General features: G+C 43.5%; 1 protein-coding gene across 19 annotated transcripts in view; it reads right to left on the bottom strand.

The window, feature by feature from the left end:
• The window catches only part of banp (BTG3 associated nuclear protein), a 376,487-nt gene that overhangs the window by 306,285 nt on the left and 48,806 nt on the right, over positions 1-21,396 (bottom strand). For all 19 annotated transcript variants that reach the window (XR_010976672.1, XR_010976674.1, XR_010976675.1 and 16 more), the window contains exons 4-5: positions 20,843-20,949; positions 18,091-18,290 (exon numbers count right to left, since the gene is read on the bottom strand). Coding sequence is in view for 8 of the 19 variants with exons in the window: in XM_068049289.1 (XP_067905390.1) it covers positions 18,091-18,290; positions 20,843-20,949 (307 nt within the window). In the remaining 11 variants the exon portion in view is untranslated. The remainder of the gene's footprint in view (positions 1-18,090; positions 18,291-20,842; positions 20,950-21,396) is intronic.

The raw sequence follows: 21,396 nt of genomic DNA on the forward strand, positions 1-21,396 counted from the left end.
CACTGAGCTTTGGAGCCTGTGAGGGCCCCACGACTGTTCCACCTGCACCTGTGCAGGGGCATCAGGAGACGAGGCAGCACATGGGCTATGAACTGAGAGATGGACTGTGAGTGAGAACATAAGAAATAGGAGAAGTAGGCCATAAGACCCCTCGAGACTGCTCCGTTATTCAATAAGATCATGGCTGACCCACCCAATCCACACATCCCTTAATTCCCTTGGAATCTAAAAATCTATCAAGACTCAACAATTAAGCATCCACAGCCCTCTGGGGTCGAGAACTCTAAAAGATTCACAACTCTCTGAATGAAGAAATTTCTCATCTCAGTCCTAAATTGCTGACCCCTTATACTGAGACAATGGCTCCTAGTTCTACACCGTCTAGCCAGGGAAACAACCTCTCAGCATCTACCCTGTCAAGAGCTCTCATAATCTTATATATTTCAATGAGACTATCTCCCCTATGATTATTGCATTACCATCATTACAAGTTTGTTTATATCCTGGTCAATATTCTGTCAAACAGTAAAACTATCGTTAGGAGGACTACGAACTACTCCCACCAACTGATTTCCACTCCTTGCTATTTCTTATTTCTAACTATGCTGATTTTACTTCCTGATCTTCCGAGCCAAGATCATTTCTCGCTACTGTTCTTATGTCATCCATTATTGTCAGATCTACCCTCTAATCCCCTTTTCCATTGTGTCTGTCTTTTCAAAACATCAAGTACCTTGGAAAATTTAGTTCCCAACCTTAGTCAACACATCTCTGTAATGGTAATTAGATAAAATACACTTATCTCTATTTGTGCTATTAATTTGTCTATCTTATTATGAATGCTTTGTGCATTCAAATAAAGAGCCTTTAATTTTAATGTTTTACCACTTTTACCTGATTTGATACACTATTACCATTAAACTCTTTGTCCCTTCCAGTCGCTTTGCTTGTCTTTATCCAAATAGTTGCACTGCCCCATAGTCTTGACTTTTCTCGTTAGACTTATAAATTTCCCCTCAACAGAATGCTGACCCCCATCTTTATTTTTACTTTAAAGCCCCAACTACAGTCCTAATTATTTGATTCACCAAGACACTCGCCCCAGCCCGGTTGAAGAGGAACCTGTCCCAATGGAACAACTCCCTCTTTCCCCAGTACTGGTGCCTGTGCCCATAAATCAAAACCAGTCTCCCAAACCACCCTTTGAGTCACACATTCAACTCTCTGATCTGTTTGAGCCTACGCCAATTTGCATGTGGCTCAGGTAGTAAGCCAGAGATTACTATTTTGTCTATTAATTTGGACTTTGGCTCCTCAAACTACCTCAGCAGAACCTCATTCCTAGTTCTACCTATGTCATTGGTTCCTACGTGGACCATGACAACTGGATCCTCCTCCCACTTCAAGTCGTCCTCCAGCCAAGAGGAGATATCTTTAACCCTAGCATCTGGCAGGCAATACAACCCTCAGAACTCCCAGTCAGAGCGACACAGAACAGTATCCATTTTCTTGATTATATTGTTTCTTACCAATACCACAATCCTTTTCACTTCCCCCACTTGAATGGCCTCCTGCATCACAGGGCCATGGTCAGTTTGCTCCTCCACCCCGCAGACTTTGAGAAGTGGTAGTGCTCCGAGTGCAGTCCCCACTTCCATGACATCTTCCACCATCATTCCACCCACGGTCCAGCCACATTTCACTGCTACCATCATGCTGGTGCAGATCAGTGCAACCCTGTCAGGCCAAGGTTAAGTTATCAGTCAACCTATTTAAAGTGCCAGAAATGTTGACATCCAGAGTTTGCACGATAGTGTTGAAGACATGCATGGACCAATCTAATTGGAGCATATGACAGTCCATGGCGCTGCTCATCTATCCGTGGAAGAAGACATCATCTCAGTGGCCTGCGACATCCTACCCCCTCATCCCACACAAGCTTGAGTTGGACTCCTCCAATCTCTCTAATAAATAAAAACAAGAAATGCTGGAACCACTCAGCAGGTCTGGCAGCATCTGTGGAAAGAGAAGCAGAGTTAGGGTTTTGGGTCAGTGACCCTTCTTTGGTCACTGAACCGAAACATTAACTCTGCTTCTCTTTCCACAGATGCTGCCAGACCTGCTGAGTAGTTCCAGCATTTCTTGTTTTTATTTCAGATTTCCAGCATCCGCAGTATTTTGCTTTTATTTTAGTGTCCAATCTCTCTAATTGTGGTGAGTCCACTTTGAAGGTCTGTCAGTGCATTGCACATTGTCTGCTGCTGCTGTTCAATAATTCTCCAATTCATCCTTGGCCCCCTGAGGTACAGCATCTGTGTCAAGCTGAGCAGAGCTTGAAGAAGACACAGACTCTCCACTGCTGTCCCCATTCAACTACCTGACTTACTGGTCCCACGAAGTATGGATATCTAAGCTGGTACACAATCTGCATGAGTCCTGTGACTGTGTACCCTCAGAAGGACTCAGCTCGTCCACCAACTTCTACTGCACACATAAAGACCCTATGGGAGTTAAAAGGCATGAATTAGTTGTGGCAAAGTTAAGAATGTTGAAAGTTGTCATAATGAACAGGATCATATTTCACTCACTCTTGAATCCAAGTCAACATGACTGAGTATTGAATGATATGTGGGTAGCTTTTATTTAATTGTGTCACCAGGTAGCTGGAAGCTCCACAACTCCCCTTCTCAGACATCAAGGGACACCACACCATAACTCCTCTGATCTCCAGTGCCTCCTCCTCTGCAGGTGACATCTGCATGATCTGTGGAGGGCCCCCTCCAGTTCTCTCCTTTTCCCTGGTGTTCCATGCTCTCTTCTGCATGGAGGGAAAGCACAGACGTATGAGTGAGTGCAATGGAATGAGCTCATCTGATGAATGCAGTGCACTTGCTGTGGGCGATGATGAGAAAGGCATGACATTGCAGAAGGATGAGGGCGAGTGGGCTAGTGTCTGGATAGATGTGGATATGAGGAAGTGGATACAAAGAGAAGGATGGTTGCACCTGCATGCTAAGTGGGTGTGAAGAATGATGTTATGGAATAGGCTTGAGAAGGCAGAATGAGGGGGCAAATAATTCACACAGCAGTAGGTGAATGTGGCACTGAACTCACCTATCCTGCCCTGCTTAGGTCATTAAACCGCTTTCTGCATTAAATCCAAGAACATGGAACAACCCTCCTGCTGCCGACCTCTGCAACAACCTACTACCACATCTTCTTTGTCTCTGCAGCAGGTTTCTTCCTCCCATTGCTAAGGAACAGTATCTGCCTCCAGTTCCTTACAGTCTCCAACAGGATATCCAGGGTGGTGTCCATGAAGCGGGGCACAGTCTTTGCCAGTCTCGACTCCACTGCAACACTTGCAGTTCTCTGACAGCCAACTCCAACAACTTGCATGTTAAGATTATCCCTTTAAATACTCAAGTTGAGATTGTGCCATGTGGGTCAACATAACGTTCAATGCTGCTGACTGGACTGAAAATCCGGCAGGAAAATAATATTGAGGTGGTCGAGTTAAAAAAACCAGTAACAGACACACTTAACATATTTCTGAGTTTTCCACGCTCCATCGGATCCCCCGCTTCCACTGCGTCTGCATATTAAAATCCAGCCCTGCGTGTCTCAGTGATTATTCTCCAATCTGATTGGTGAAGAGCCGTGCTGTTGCTTGCCCTACTCACACACACTGCAGATGCTCTGTAGAGCGTGCCATGCTAGCAAGTTTCTCCAGGAACCATAAGTTGCTGCTCAAAAGCCCGCAAGAAATCTGTGGGCAGCTATAAGTGTGATGAATGATGACCGGCGTTCCTTTGCCACTAAGTGCAAAATCCAGGCCGTTGTCCTGGACAGAAAGAGTACAATTGAGCAGTTGTTTGTCCTCCATTCCTTATGTATTAATTACCAAATCAGACCATCTGGTTGATACAGACTGCTGATCTCCAGAATCATCCTGTAAAAAAATAGGGGGAATAATATTTCTCTTCACACAGCTCATCCACAATCATACATACTTTCTCAAAAGTATTAAAGATAATACAGAAGGAATCCAGACTTATATTATTTGAATAGTTATGATTTAACAATGATACACATTCACTACAATTATGATTGTATGTCACAACTTCCCTCATACAGAGAAACATAAACAACTTTACCAAAACGTGTCACAGAAAGCAATTTTGAAATTGTTACAAACTTGTCACAGAAGTCAACAACTCTCACTTGTCATCTTTCCTGTTTGAGTTTTGACACTGAAACCATAACTTTCCCCTGGAATTACACCAGCTTTGTGGCATAACCCTAGCCGATGGATTCAGGTAACAGCTACCCCACCAGCTCCCCTGTTATTTCCACCAAAAGGGACAGGGGATGGCTGCCCAAATATAAGCAGGCATATTCAAAGGGCATACAAATAATAGTAATATGTCATCTGCCAAATTTCCAGTTGTCTGCAATCTAGCAGCACTGAACAATAGGATAAAAGGGGTGGCAAGTTCAACTTTAAAGTCCTGCAACATTGACACAATTTGTTTTGAAAAATTTATAAGTCCTGGAGATAACCATCCCCAATATACTTCATCTCAAACCCATGGACTCCTGCAGCAACTTTCCTCTCTCTGGTCACAGCTTTGCATCATACAACAGATTTTACCAATTAAACCATCGGGAATATATACCATGAGCTTTGCTTTAAGTCAATCTAGTTGACGTTACTATTCGTAGCAGGATTGACTGTTCATTGGTCACTCTGCAAGTTTTCAATTCTTTGATCAACAATTTTAAATTCAGATATCTTGTTTAAGTTTAACAAGATACGCCAACTGCCAGAATTGTGTGTTGATCAGAAAAAGGGCCAATAGCTTCTGACACTTGAGTTGATCTTATTGATGAACGCTGCATTACTAAGTGAACAGATCTCATAATACAATGCATAAGTAAAAAAAACTGGCAGTAATCTTTTTAAGAAAAAGGAAAACCTCAAAATTAAAGGACACAATAATGTGCATGAGAAAATTAGCACTATCACCATGCTAAATGGGATAGATTTCGAACAGATCTAACAGCACAAAACTGGGCATCCATGAGGCACTGTGGGCCATCAGCAGCAGCAGAATTGTATTCAAACACAATCTTTAACATCACAGCCCAGCGTATCCCTCACTCTACCATCATCAACAAGCCACAGGATCAACCCTGGTTCAGTGAAGAGTCAGGAGAGCATGCCAGGACTAGGCAAAGCTACAAATTAGTTGCCAACCTGGTGAATCTACAACACAGGACTACTTGCATGCTAAACAGCATAAGCAGCATGTGGTAGACGGAGCTAAGCGATCCCACAGCCAACAGATCAGATCAAAGCTCCGCAGTCCTGCCACATCCAGTCATGGATGATGGTGAACAATTAAGTAACCAGAGAAGGAGGCTCAACAAATATCCCCATCTTGATTGATGGCGAAGCCCAGCACGCCAGTGCAAAAGACTCGGCTGAAGCATTTTCAATCAACTTCAGCCATAAGTGCTGAGTGGATGATCTATCTCAGCCATCTTGATTGATGGCGGAGTCCAGCATGCCAGTGCAAAAGACAAGGCTGAAGCATTTGCAATCATCTTCAGCCATAACTGCCAAGTGGATGATCTATCTCAGCCTCCTCCCGAGCATCTCAGATGCCATCTTCAACCACGTGATATCAACAAACAGCTGAAGGTGCTGGATACTGCAAAGGATATGGGCCCTGACAACATCCCAGCAGCAGTGCTGAAGACTTGCGCTCCAGAACTAGCCACGCCCCTAGCCACGACGTAACAGTACAACTACAACGCTGGCATCTACCCGACAATGTGGAAAATTACCCAGGTACGTCCGCTCCACAAAAAGCAGGACAAATCCAATCCTGCCAATTACCACCCCAACAGTCTAATCTCAATCATTAGCAAAGTGATGGAAGATGCTATCAATAGTGCTATCAAACAGCACTTACACAGCAATAATCTGCAGTTCCACCAAGGCCACTCGACTCCAGACCTCATTACAGCCTTAGTCCAAATATGAAAGCTGAATTCAAGAGGTGAGCCAAGAGTATCTGCCCTTGACATTAAGACAGCATTTGAATGAGTGTGGTGCCAAGGAGCCCTAACAAAACTGAAGTCAATGGGAATCAGGGGGTAAACTCTCCATTGGTTAGAGTCATACCTGGTACAAAGAAAGATGGTTGTGGTTGTTGGAAGCCAAACATCCAAGCCCCAGGACATTGCTGCAGGAAATCGACAGTTAGTGTCCCAGGCCCAAACCATCTTCAGCCGCTTCATCAATGACCTTCCCTCCATCATAAGGTCAGACATGGGTATGTTCGCTCATGATTGCAGTGTTCAGTACCATTCATGACCCCTCAGATAATAAAGCAGTCCGTGTCCACATGCAGTATGACCTGGACAACATGTAGGCTTGGGCTGCTAAGTGGCAAGTAACATTCGCGCCACACTAGTGCCAGGCAATGATCATCTCCACCAAGAGAGAATCTAATTCATTCTGTATTTCCTTTAGATATTATTGGAAACATGGACAAAGCAGGCATGTGTCATATACACCATGCCAAAGAATTGTTTGTGTCGTGGCTACACATTTAGCATTTATTCCAGTCAAACTAAGTTAATTGAAACACTGGTAACACAGTAACAACTGTAGGCCACTCAGCCTCTCAAGCCTGTCCCAACATTCAAAATGATCATGGCTGATCTGTGCTCAACTTCAATTGCCTGCCCTTGTTCTCGATGACTCAACAAAAAAAACTATAATTTCAACTGACTTGGCATCTACAGCCTTTAAAGAAAGCAGGTTCCAGGTTTCCACTATCCTTTGTGTGAAAAAGTGTTTCCGGATTTCACTCCTAAATGGCCTAGCTCTAATTTTAAGATTATGCTGTTGTGTTCTGGATTCCCCTACTAGACAAAATAGCTTGTCTGTTGCTACCCCATTGAAACCCTTTATTATTTTATTGACCTCAATTCGATCATCCCTCAACCTTCTAAACTCAAGGGAATACAAGCCAATTTTATGCAACCAACTCTCATGATTTAGCCCTTTAAGCCCTGGCCTTATTTTTGTGAATCTGCCTTGTACCCACTCCAAGCGCAATATTTTCTTCCTTGAGGTTTAGTGGCCAAAACAGAAAGCAGTACTCCAGATGGGGTCTAACGAAGGCTCTGTACAAGTGAAGCATCACTTTTTCACTTTTGAATTCCAACCCCCGGAGATAAACCTTCATGATTAAATAAAAACAGAAAGTGCTGGAAATACTCAGCAGGTCAGGCAGCATCTGTAAGAGAGAAACAGTTGACATTTCAGGTCAGCGACCTGGGTTCTGATGAAAGATCACAGACTTATTAACTCTACTTCTCTGCCCACAGATGTTGCCTGACCTGCTGAGTATTTCCAGCATTTTCTGTTTTTATTTCAGGTTTCTAATATCCGCAGCATTTTGTTTTTGCATTAGCCTTTTTGATTACTTTTCTTTTTACCTGTGCACTAGGTTTTGATGATTTGTGTACACGATTTGTGCACCTAAATCCTCTTGCTCCTGCACAGCACAAAGTCTCTCACCATTCCGAACATATTCTGATTTTCTCTCAGATTCCAAGTGGATGATATCGCACTACTCCACAGTGCCATACTTTCACCCAGTCAGTGCCACAGCATAGGACTGAACCCAGGACCTTCAGATTTTTAATCTAACGCACCCCTAACTAAGCTACCACAGTAGGAGATTGCACTGTTAAAGAACAGGTAGGATCAAAGCATCACAGGTGATTGACCTATGTCCTGACACTAATCTCCAGCCAACCAAGAGAGTGGAGTCTAACAATTAACTGTTCTGTTTCACTACTCAGTGAACTCAGCTGTTGAACAGTTGATGGTTTAAGTCTTGAAGTGGCAACGCAGGTGGATAAGGTAGTCAAGAAGGCATACGGCATGCTTGCCTTCATCGGTCGGGGCATGGAGTATAAAAATTGGCAAGTCGTGCTGCAGCTGTACAGAACTTTAGTTAGGCCACACTTAGAATATTGCGTGCAATTCTGGTCGCCACACTACCAGAAGGACGTCGAGGCTTTGGAGAGGGTACAGAAGAGGTTTACCAGGCTGTTGCCTGGTCTGGAGGGCATTAGCTATGAGGAGAGGCTGGATAAACTCGGATTGTTTTCACTGGAACTACGGAGGTGGAGGGGCGACATGATAGAGGTTTACAAAGTTATAAGCGGCATGGACAGAGTGGATAGTCAGAAGCTTTTTCCCAGGGTGGAACAGTCAGTTACTAGGGGACATAGGTTTAAGGTGAGAGGGGCAAAGTTTAGAGGGGATGAGCGAGGCAAGTTCTTTACACAGAGGGTGGTGAGTACCTGGAACTTGCTGCCGGGGAAGGTGGTGGAAGCAGGTACGATAGCGACGTTTAAGAGGCATCTTGACAAATACATGAATAGGATGGGAATAGAGGGATACAGTCCCCGGAAGTGCAGAAGGTTTTAGTTTAGGCAGGTATCAAGATCGGCGCTGGCTTGGAGGACCGAATGGCCTGTTCCTGTGCTGTACTGTTCTTTGTTCTGAACCAAGCAGATTGCTGTGAATACATAATTGTAGTAATGTAGCTGTTATGGTACTGGACTGGCGACCTGCAGGTCTTCAGTTCAAATTGCACCATTGCAAGTTGTGAAACTGAATTCAATTCACCTGAAAATCTATGAGCTAGCACAAGGGAAAATGATCAGCACAGAAACTGGATTGTCATAAAAACCTTAAGGGAAGGGAACCTGTCCCACACACCATCCTGACTTGGAACTACATCGCCATTCCTTCACAGTCTCTGGATCAAAATCCTGGAACTCCCTTCCAAATAGCACTGTGGGTGTACCAGCGACACCCACATTTCAAAAAAGAATTAAAAAAAGCAAACACTTAACTCTCAACGCCTTCTGAAGTGGTCTAGAAAAACAATCACTACAGAAAACGATCAAAAATATCAGATGGACCTGTCGCAAGAACTGGACATTAGTTCATTGCAATTTAGGATATGTGGTAGGGCCTTATTTGGCCTGAAGTCATGAGACTCCATGGGGGCCAGAATCAATGTTAGGGACCAGACTGTTTATCACCATGGCTTTAACTCTGGGATAAGACATATCCAAAGATAGTGATGGAGTTGCATGGAGTCTAAAGCACAGAAACAGGTCACTTGGCCCAACCAATCTGTGCCAGCATTTATGCTCCACATAAGCCTCCTTCCATTCAACCCAATCAGCACAACCTTCTATTCTTTTATCCCCTCATGTGCTTATCTAGCTTCCCCTTAAATGCAGTTCTGCTATTTGGCTCAACTTTCCTTGTGGTAGCACCTTTCACATTCTTCCCAGTTTTTCTTGCGCTCCCGATGAGATTTATTAGTAACTATGTTACATTTATAATCCCAAGTTTTTGAATCTCTTACAAGTGGAAACATCTTCTCTGCATCTACTCAATCAAACCCTATCATTTTAAACACCTCTATCAGCCTTCTCTTTTCTCGAGAAAATCATACCAACCTTAGTTTAGTTTAGTTTAGTTTAGAGATACAGCACTGAAACAGGCCCTTCGGCCCACCGAGTCTGTGCCGACCATCAACCACCCATTTATACTAATCCTACACTAATCCCATATTCCTACCACATCCCCACCTGTCCCTATATTTCCCTACCACCTACCTATACTAGGGGCAATTTATAATGGCCAATTTACCTACCAACCTGCAAGTCTTTTGGCTTGTGGGAGGAAACCTGAGCACCCAGAGAAAACCCACGCAGACACAGGGAGAACTTGCAAACTCCACACAGGCAGTACCCAGAATTGAACCCGGGTCGCAGGAGCTGTGAGGCTGCGGTGCTAACCACTGCGCCACTGTGCCGCCCTGTTCAGTACCTGTTCAGTACTTCCTGATGGTTATAAGCTCTCAGTTCCGGTATCACCCTTTTTTTTTTGCACCTTCACCAGTTGTTGCATATCCTTTTTAACGTGGAGTCTAGAACTGTGCACAGTACTCTAATTGTGGTCTAAGCAAGGTTCTAAACAAGTTTAACATGACTTTCCTGTTTTCAATTCTATTCCTTTAGAAATATACCCTGGTGCTTGATTTGCTCTTTTCAACGGCCTTATTAACCTGCAACCCTACTTTTTGTGATTTGCGTACCTGTAGCCCTAGATCACTTTGCTCTTCTACCCCATTTAGACTCTTAGTATCCAAGCAGGGTATGGCCTACTTATTCTTCCAACCAAATTGCACCACCTCACAAGGCTGTACAAAGAACAAAGAACAGCACAGGAACAGGCCATTCGGCCCTCCAAGCCTGCGCCGATCTTGATGCCTGCCTAAACTAAAACTTTCTGCACTTCCAGGGTCCGTATCCCTCTATTCCCATCCTATTCATGTATTTGTCATGTAATTAGGTCCAGAGCCAAGTGGTCCTGTTGAAACCCAAATGCAGCATCAGCAAGCAGATTATTGGTGAATAAGTGCTACTTGATAGCACTGTAGATGACATATTCCATCACTTGGATAATGATTGTGAAAATGCTGATGGGGCTCTTATTGGCCAGAATGGATTTGTCCTGCTTTTTGTAGACTGGGCATACCTGGGCAATTTTCGACTTTGTCAGGTAGATGCCTGTGCTGTAGCTGTACTGGAACAGCTTGGCTAGTGGCACAGCTAGTTCTGGAGCACAGGCCTTCAGCATTACAGCTTTGCCTTTTGCACTCCAATACTGGGCTTCAGCATTGTGAGGTTGGAGTTGGTCATGGAGCCTCCTCCTCCCGTTAACTGTTTAATTGGGCCCACCACCTTTGATGACTGGATGTGGCAGGACTGCAGGGCATTGTTCTGACCAATCAAGTTGTGTATCTCTTGACTGTGTTTCCATCATTCAGCATGCGTGTAGTCCTGTGTTGTACCTTCACCAGGTTGGCACCTCATTTTCAGTATGCTTGTTACCGCACTTGGCATGATCTTCTGCACTCCTCATTGAACTAGGGTTGGTCGCCTGGCTTGCTGGTAATGATAGTGAGGGACATGCTGGGCCATGAGGTTACACATGACTCATGAATGCCCAGTTTTCAGCTTCTAGATCTATTCTGAATCTATCTCATTCAGCACAGTGGTAGTGCCACACAACACAATGAAGAGTACTCTTAGACTGAAGATGAGACTTTGTCTCCACAAGGACTAACAGGAGGAGGAGATACCACAAACATCTCCATCATCAACAATAGCGGAGCCCAGCACGTGTGTATGGTGGTCACTCCTACCAGTACTGTAATGGACAGATTAATCTCCAACAGGTCGTTTGGTGAGGGCAAGGTCAAGTAAGTTTTTCCCTCCTGTTGGTTCTCTCCCCACCTGATGCAGGCCCAGTCTGGCAGATATGCCTTTTAGGACTCAGCAAACTTAGTCAGTATTGGTGCTACCAAAGCCACCCTTGGTGACAGACACTGAAATTCCCCAGCCCCTGTACATACTGTGCCCTTTCTACCGTCAGTGCTTCTTCTAAGTGGTGTTCAACATGGGGGAGTAATGATTCATCACCTGAGGGAGGGTGGTAGGTGGTCATCAGCAGGAGGGTTCCTTCCCCATGTTTTGACTTGATGCCATGAGACTTCATGGGACTCGGAGTCAATATGGACGACCAGTCTGTCCCAACTGTATAACGCTGTGCTGCCACTCCAGTGTGTCTGTCCTGCCAGTGGGACAGGGATGGTGATGGGAGGAGTCTGGGATGTTGGGTGATAGGTATGATTCTGTGACGATAAATGTGTCAGGCTGATGCTTAACTAATCTCCCAATTTTGCCACAGTCATCAGATGTTCGTGAGGAAGACTGTGCAGGGTCATAGAGTTATACAACACAGAAACAGGGCCTTCGGCCCATCGTGTCTGTGCCAGCCATCCAGCACCCAACTATTCTAATACCACATTCCTGCACGTGGCCCATAGCCTCGTATGCTACAGTGTTTCAAGTGCTCATCTAAATACTTCTTGAATGTTGTGAGGGCTCCTGCCTCCTCCACCTCTTCAGGCAGTGCGTTCCAGATTCCAACCACCTGCTGGGTGAAAAAGTTTTTCCTCACATCCTCCCTAAACCTCCTGCCCCTTACCCTAAATCTATGCCCCCTGGTTCTTGACCTCTCCGCTAAGGGAAAAAGTTTCTTTCTATCAATGCCCCTCATAATCTTGTACACCTCAATCATGTCCCCCTCAGCCTTCTCTGCTCTAAGGACAACAACCCCAGCCGTTTCAGTCTCTCTTCATAGCTGAAATGCCCAGATGACATCTTGGTGAATCACCTCTGCACTCTCTCCAGTGCAATCACATCCTTCCTATAGTGTGGTGACCAGAACTGTACACAGTACTCCAGCTGTGGCCTAACTAGCGTTTTAAACAGCTCCATCATAGCCTCCCTGCTCTTATATTCTATGCCTCGGCTAATAAAGGCAAGTATCCCATTTGCCTTCCTACCCACCTATCTACTTGTGCTGCTGCCTTCAGTGATCTATGTACAAGTGCACCAAGGTCTCTCTGACTTTTTGTCCTTCCTAGGGTCCTACCATTCATTGTATATTCCATTGCCTTGTTAGTCCTCCCATAATGCATTACCTCACACTTTTCAGGATTAAATTCCATTTGCCACTGCTCCGTCCATCTTACCAGCCCATCTATATCTCCCTGTAATCTAAGGATTTCCTCCTCACTATTTACAACACCACCAATTTTCGTGTCATCTGCAAACCTCCTATATTCACGTCTAAATCATTAATGTACACTGCAAACAGCAAGGGTCCCAGCACCGATCCCTGCGGTACACCACTGGTCACACAGGCTTCCAATCTCAAAAACAGCCCACGACCATTACCTTCTGCCTCCTGCCACTAAGCCAATTTTGGATCCACTTTGCCAAATTGCCCTGGATCCCATGGGCTCTTACCTTCTTAACCAATCTCCCATGTGGGACCTTATCAAAAGCCTTACTGAAATCCACGTATACTACATCCACTGCTTTACCCTCATCGGCACATCTAGTCACCTCTTCTAAAAATTCAATCGTTAGTTAGACATAATCTCCCCTTGACAAAGCCATGCTGACTATCCCTGCCTCTCCAAGTGGAGATTAATCCTGTCCCTCAGAATTTTTTCCAATATTTTCCCAACCACTGATGTTAGACTCACCGGTCTAATTACCTGGTTTATCCCTGCTACCCTTCTTGAATAAGGGTACCACATTCTCTATCCTCCAATCCTCTAGTACCTCTCCAGTGGCCAGAGAGGATTTGAAAATTTGTGTCAGAACCCCTGTGATCTCCTCCCTTGCCTCATATAACAGCCGGGGATACATCTCATCAGGGCCTGAGGATTTATCCACTTTTAAGCCCACTAAAACAGCTAATACTTCCTCCCTTTCAGTGCTAATATGTTCAAGTATATCACAAACCCCCTCCCGGATCTCTACACCTACATCGTCCTTCTCCATCGTGAACACCGATGAAAAGTAATCATTTAAAACCTCACCTATGCCCTCTGGCTCCACATAAAGATTTCCACGTTGGTCCCTACTCTTTCTTTGGTTATCCTCTTACCCTTAATATACTTACTAAATGCCTCAGGATTTTCGTTTATCTTGCCCGGCAGTGCTTTTTCATGTCCCCTCTTCGCTCTCCTAATTACTTTTTTTAAGTGCCTCCCTACACTTTCTATGCTCCTCTAGTGCCTCCGCGGTTTTCAGCGCTTGGGATCTGCCAGAAGCCTCCTTTTTTTTCCTTATTCAATCCTCTATATCCCTTGACATCCAGGGTTCCCTGGGCCTGTTAGTCCTACCCTTCACCTTTACGGGTACATGTTGGCACTGAACTCTCACAATTTCCTCTTTGAACGACTCCCGCTGATGTGCTGTAGACTTCCCTACAAGTAGCTGCTCCCAGTCCACTTTGGCCATATTCTCTTTGATCATATTGAAATCGGCCTTCCCCCAATTCAGTACCTTTATTGCTGGTCCATCTTTGTCCTTTTCCATAACTACCTTAAATCTTACAGAGTTATGGTCACTATCCCCGAAATGCTCCCCCACTGACACTTCTACCACTTGTCCGGCTTCATTCCCTAGAATTAGGTCCAGTACTGCCCCTTCTCTTGTCGGACTTTCTAAATACTGGGTCAAAAAGCTCTCCGGTATGCATTTTAAGAATTCCACCCCCTTTAAGCCTTTTGCACTAAGACTATCCCAGTTGATATTGGAGAAGTTGAAATCCCGTACTATTATTACCCTATTTTTACACCTCTCTGAGATTTGCCTACATATCTGCTCCTCTATCTCTCCCTGACTGTTTGGAGGCCTGTAGTGCACACCCAGCCAAGTGATTGCCCCTTACTGATTTTAAGTTCTACCCAAATGGCTTCATTTGAGGAACCTTCTAAGATATCATCCCTCCTTACTGCAGTAATTAACTCCTTGATCAACAGTGCAATGCCACCTCCTCTTTTACACCCTCCCCCGTCACGCCTGAAGATTCTATACCCTGGAATATTGAGCTGCCAATCCTGTCCCTCCCTCAACCATGTCTCTGTGATAGCAATAATATCATAATCCCATGTGCTAATCAACACCCTCAATTCATCTGCCTTACTAGTAAGACTCCTTGCATTGAAATAGATGCAATCCAACCTTGCATTTTTCCCTTGTGCCTTACCAGGTCTATATTTGCTCTGCCTTCCAGGCAGACTCACTTTCTGTTCTATATTACCCCTTACTGTATCTCCACTTTGTATCCCATCCCCACCCCCCCCCCCCCCCCCCGCCCCACCACCACCAACAGCATTAGCAAACCTCCCAGCAAGGATGCTTGTCCCATTCCAGTTCAGGTGCAAACCGTCCAACTTGCACAGGTCCCACCTTTGCTAGAAACAGACCCAGTGATCCAGGAAACTAAAGCCCTCCCTCCTGCACCATCGCCTCAGCCACGCATTCATCTGCTCTATCCTCCTATTTCTAAACTCACTAGCACATGGCACTGGGATAGTCCAGAGATTACAACCTTAGAGGTCCTGCTTTTTAATCTGCTACATAGCTCCCTAATTCTTGTTGCAGGACCTCATCCCTTTTTCTACCTATGTCGTTGGTACCAATGTGTACCACGACCTCTGGCTGCTCACCCTCCCCCTTCAGAATGTCCTGCAGCCGCTCCGTGACATCCTTGACCCTAGCACTAGGGAGGCAACATACCATCCTGGAGTCACGTTTGCGGCCACAGAAACGCCTATCTGTACCCCTTACGATAGAATCCCCTATCACTATGGCTCTTACACTCCTTTTTCGCCCGTGTTGTACAGCAGAGCCATTCTTGGTGCCACAGACCTGGCTGTTGCTGCTTTCCCCTGGGAGGCCATCCCCCCCCAACAATATCCAAAGCAGTATATCTGTTTGAGAGGGGAATGGCCACAGAGGACTCCTGTACTCTTTGCCTGCGCCTACTACCCTGCCTAGTGGTCACCCATCCCTTTTCTGCCTGTGCTGCCATTACCTGCGGTGTGACCACCTCTCTAAACGTGCTATCCACGACATCCTCAACATCGCGGATGCTCCACAGTGAATCCACCCGCAGCTCCAGCTCCGTAATGCGGCTAGTCAGTCGCTGCAGATGAATACACTTCCTGCACACACGGTTATCAGGGACACTGGAAGCATCCCTGATTTCCCACATAGTGCAGGAGGAGCATACCACGGGTGCGAGCTCTCCTGCCATGACTTACCTTTAAATTAGTTACTCCCTTTAAAAAACACTAATTCCACTCGGGGCCTTGCTCTACTCCAAACACTACCCACTACAATCTAAAGTCCTTAATAAATTACAATAATTTAAAAAAATAAATAACACCCTTTAGTACTACTCACCTTATCACTTGAGGTTTTTTTTTTAAAAACTTTCCCCTTTTCTAAGCAATTTAAATGCACTAACAGCTGTTACTTACCCAATCACCTTGCAGAATTCCCATGATGTCACTAAATTTTTTTTCCTCTTTTCGAGTCTCAGCACACGCCGAGACACAGAGAGGGAGAGAGAGCCTACCTCTGCTTCGGATCAACTGGGCTGGATGTCCTTCAGTTGTTTTCAAATACAATGCCTAGGTCAATGCTGAGTGATCCATCCAGTTTTATTTACACTATAATCTTTTGTAGTGGTTTGCTAGAAATGAGGCTTACGAGGCCTTTTCAGAGGACAGTTAAAAGTCAATTATATTGCTGTGGGTGTGAAGTCACATACAGACAGCCGGTTTATTTCCCTAAAAGATATCAGTGAACCAGTTGGGTTTTCATGATAATCGATAGCTTCATGGTCACCATTACTTTTTGTTCCAGATTTTTGTTTAACTAACTGAATGCAATTTCACAAATGAGGCAACCCAAACTTACCGACTCCTGGCTCCATGTCCTCGGCTGAGCTGCAGTCTCAGCAGTGGCCACTGCTCCCAGTGATGCTGCTGGGACTAAGAGCTGCCGGCCCGCTGATTGGCCAGCAGCTCAATGAGGCGGGACTTCCTCCCTCAAGCAGGTGGAAGTCCCATCTCGGAACAATTAAAGCCTGGGGACCCATAAAATGCAGGTCGGATCCCCAAGCTAGGCAGAAGCGGGTTTGCCACCGACTGATATCTATATGTTATTTGTAGCTGTGGTTGCCTTGTGTTGCCAAGGAGGCACTTTGGGTTCCTTGGTATCCTGGAATTTCATTACAGCAAATTAATTTCGATAACACTGCAACAGGAGTGGAGAGCCATCTCCAAGTACATCTCTGGTATGTCACTAACTAAGATTTAAAGATAAAATTAGGAACTTATCTTGTCCAACTGGCAGCTTGTATTCTACCATCAGATTTACAGCTTTACAGAAAATGAAAAATCCAGAACCAGAAGAGAACTCAATCAAATTATTTGTATGTATTTAACTTGGAGGACGACCTTATCAGTTAAATCTCTTCTATATTTTTCTTCCCATGTAGGCTTCTGCCCTGGCAGACAGAATCTTTAAATCAGAGCTTCACAGATAACATTTTTTCCTCTTCTCAGCTACTTTTTCTTTATTTCTCCCTTTTTCTTCCACTCATAAACCATTTGTCAGCTGAGAGAAAATAAGAGTCTTGAGAAATTGTAATCATTGCTGAATACATTGTGTGTTTGCAGAAGTGGCAAATTACAAATGCTATGGAGCAATCGTCAGTTCAAGGTATAAATAACGTTCGAGGAGGTACAATGCAAATAGAGTGGGAAAGGGTCAAAAAAACACATTACTTCCTCCAAATATGGACAGTTGGCAACTATGCAAAACTCAAAATTCTGTTGCTCAAGAATAATATTAGCTCATTCATTGAAAATAAACTGTATCTATCTGCTCTTCATCACGTATATAATTAGGAGCAAGTTAAAATAAATGTATGGGGTGCACTCTTCCTTTTAATAGAAATGTCTCATGTCAGATATGATTGTAGACAACATGTTTCTTTAAATTTTCAGCAAGAGTTTCAAATCAAGTAATCATAGATTCAGGTACTAGAAGGTGGCCTGCAAAATAATTCATACTATGTGCAAACAGAAGAATATGCAATTGAAAATGCTGTGGCAGTTTCTCTTTTGTGCCATTGGCCTGTTTGTACTATCTCCGTTTTCGAAATCACATCAGTTTCAAACAAATGATCAGAACAGCAGGTGACCTCAAAGTTTATAATTACAGCTACAGAAATTATGTTTCCAACACCAATTGATACTAGCTTACTAATACAACACATATGGGTTATCAGAAAAAAGGACAAAAAATTCACATGAGGCCTGAATCACATATTCAACGTTATATAGAGACTCTTGCATGTATGGGAAAAAAACCCACATTACACATACTTGTGAAGGCAATTAATAACTATCAGGACTTCACTCCTACGCAACATTCAGCTGCTTCAAAACAACAATTGACTTTTTTGTTGCATACACATTGCCTGCAACACATTTTTCTGAATATCTGTTTCCATAACATGCAGCTTACCTGCGAACTTTGTTCCATGTCTGTGTTGCACCCAGAGGAGATCCTGCCACCATGGGGACCTGGATAGGACTATTTTGTTTATTAAGAGCCAAGTCTATTTTTTCTTCAATAGCTTTACAAGTTGCTTCCACAGCCTGGATTTTAGCTTCAATACTATCAAGGCGCAAACAAATGGCTTGATTAATGTCGAACAGAATGGACTGTAAAAAGAGAAAAGAAAAGAAAACATTAACTGCTTTTGTGAAAAGATTGTAATTCCTGACTTTCACTTTAGCTTATGAATATACACTTCAAAAATGATTCATTATTGAAGATATAATTAAATATTCATGAAACTTTGTAGACTTGTTGAATCTTCAAATCGTTAAATGAGTTTATATTTTATATGTTCACTTTCAATGAATACAGTGAATCAGCTTATTTTGTTTACATGGACAAATCTCTACTAAACGTTTACTTTGCCATTTTAAACTTTGACTATAGTCTTCACTTGAACACTCAGCACTAGAAGTGAGTAATACTGTTTCAGAAAAGAATATTTGAAAAGTTGGAAGTCACTCACAAACCAGATCAAAAGTAATGGCAAGAATTGAAAATGTGAGAATGTCATTGCAAATAGAAAATATGTATAAATTATAAACATTTGATGAAAGAATCTCAAAATTTTCAACAATGTGAAAAGATTACAATCCGTCCACACAACAATTAAGCTTGTTGAAAACCTTAAGTACACACAAATGGAGTTAAAGGACTAATAAAAACTGTCCAAACATTTCATTAACTTAAAGGAGAATTATATGCTGCTCAAATACCCCACAATCCTAAATATTGCAAACAGGGATATCTATACATTGGAGACTTTTTGCAACATGGAATGCACAACTGTCAGGTTGAAAATTCTCTTTTAAAAAATACGCTGCATCAGATGTTAGCACTTTAATCATGGAAATTTGCATTAGCTCCCCAAAAATATTTTGGAAGATGATATACTTAGGAAGCAAAACAAACACATCCTTTTTATATAAAATTTGCAATTTTCTCCCTTCACTGAATATGCAGCAAAGTCACCATCTAGTGGCTTAATTTAAGTATGACGCTGGTTATTCAACCAATGCTACCATTACCATGATATTGGCGCAGAATTTTCTAGGAAAGCAATGAAGTATTTCTGACCCTTGCCATTATTAGTGCATAAAACAACCAGCAATTGCAGCAAGGAAGAGATACGATATGAGTTGCAAATCACCACAAACTCCTTGACACCAATCTGTCGTTATCCTCTCAGACACGGCAGCTCGCTGTCAACCTTTCCGAGTTGCAAAAACTGCTGGGTTTGCGCGGCAAATAATTAAACTAGCCGCAGAAAATGATTGGTATTCAATGACGTAAGAACCCTTTCAATTATGAGATTTATGTTCCTGCAAAGCCACTCAACCTCAGAGGCCCAGAAAGGGAATGACTGAAATTGTGAAATCTCACTCCTATATGTAGCAAATTGTTCCTCAACAACTTTTTTTTAAAACTTTTCTTGTATGTCTCTTTTTCTCTCTGGCTTAATCTGCCCTTCCCCCCCCCCCCCCCCAACCACCACCCCCCCCCCCCCCCCCCCCCTCCTACCCACCCCCCTTCATTTTCTCTTTCTGTATCTAATTTTGCTCCATTTCGCCTAATTTCCTTTACCATTGTTCCTCTGCTCCTTTCTCTAACCATAATTTTAAGGAAATGGATTGTTGGTCCCATCATTCACCAAGGTCCCAGATGCCCCATTATCAATTCTCACTTCCAGCAAACTGTGGCACAAAATGTTTTTGAGCTGAAGAGTAAGGAGATAAATCCAATTCAAGTGACACGAGATGCCATTGAAACATTACGAAAACAGAATACAACAAAAAAAATGGCATTTTGGTGTTTGCCATGGCTCAGTGGTAGTAGTCTTGCTGGAGTCAAAATGTTCTGGGGGTCAGCCCGCACTCCAGAGACTTGCGCACATAACCTAGGGAGTTGCACTGTTGAAAGTAGCTGAAGGTACTGTCTTCTGAGTTGCTAATTTTAGCTATTCTGCAATGGGTAAAATCCAAATATCCTCCCTTGGGGTGAAGGAATCATTCGAACAACTGCCCAAAATGGCATTGACAATAGTTTGGAAACAGCATTAACCCCACCTCTTCTATGTGATAGAGGTCACAGTCACAGAAATTAAACATGATTAGAATTAATTAAAGCTACACTGTTCCTTTTTAAAAGAACTTCTGAACATTTTCACACAGAATTGGCAGAATGCAGACTTATGTCTGTGATTCCCAAAGCACAGATCTACATTTCATCTAGACCCTCATTGTGTTCAGGAGTGTCGGATGAGTGTTTCCCTGCGAGGAGGAAAGGAAAATAGCAAGGTACCACCAGAGACCACTCTGTAGCTCAAAATCAACATTGCAGAGCCATTCTCTCATTCAGATAATGAAGTGTAAGCCAAATAAGGAGGTGAATAACACAATTTTTTATAAATTCCAAATTAGGTGCCAACATTTTGCTGATACCCGAGCATAGAGATGAGTTGAGGTTAAGAGAGTTTCAGGTATGAAACTGGCAAAATACAATATTGCACCAACTTCAAACTTCAGAAAATGCTGCTAACGTCTAGAAGGCATTTTCCCCCACAGATTCATGCATTTGAAATGTAATTAAGCAATAACTTTAACAGTAATCTTGTAAAGTCTTAATCTGACAAAAACATACTCTCTTCCAATCTTACTTTTATTGTAGCATCTTGGATCGGCTGCCCATTTGAAATTTCTATTCGTTGACGTTTAACAACCGGTTGTACAATCCCATCCTCAGACTGGTGATTCTCCAAAACTTCTGAAACAGATGAAAACAGTTATAAAAGTTCAGCCGCTTATGTGTTACAAAAGGGTGCCCAAATTTCTTTGTCTCGTGTACCACAGAGGTACATACTGTGTAGGCTTGTGAGCTGCATATAAAATTTGATGCTCCCATTAATTGCACAAATACTGGCAGCAGAATTAGTGCAGGAATAGTCCTCCAGGCCCCACAAGAAAAGCTTAGGTCTACCCTTTCCACGGACTCGCCCCCTCTTCCCCGATCATGAGACTCAAGCGGGGTGCTCCTGGCAGGCAACAGTCATTTACATGGTCTTAACAGGCAGCCTCTGGACCGTGCGATTTTCCATCACTTTCTGCTGACCTCCCACCATGGAGCAGATGGGAAGTCAACCAGATAATTTAAATGCAGCCCGAGAGTTAAAGCTCCCTGGGTATTATTTCTGGAGCAGCATGTGAGTTTCTA

This window comes from Heterodontus francisci, chromosome 17 (assembly GCF_036365525.1).
Source record: "Heterodontus francisci isolate sHetFra1 chromosome 17, sHetFra1.hap1, whole genome shotgun sequence".
NCBI classification, from domain to species: Eukaryota; Metazoa; Chordata; class Chondrichthyes; order Heterodontiformes; family Heterodontidae; genus Heterodontus; species Heterodontus francisci.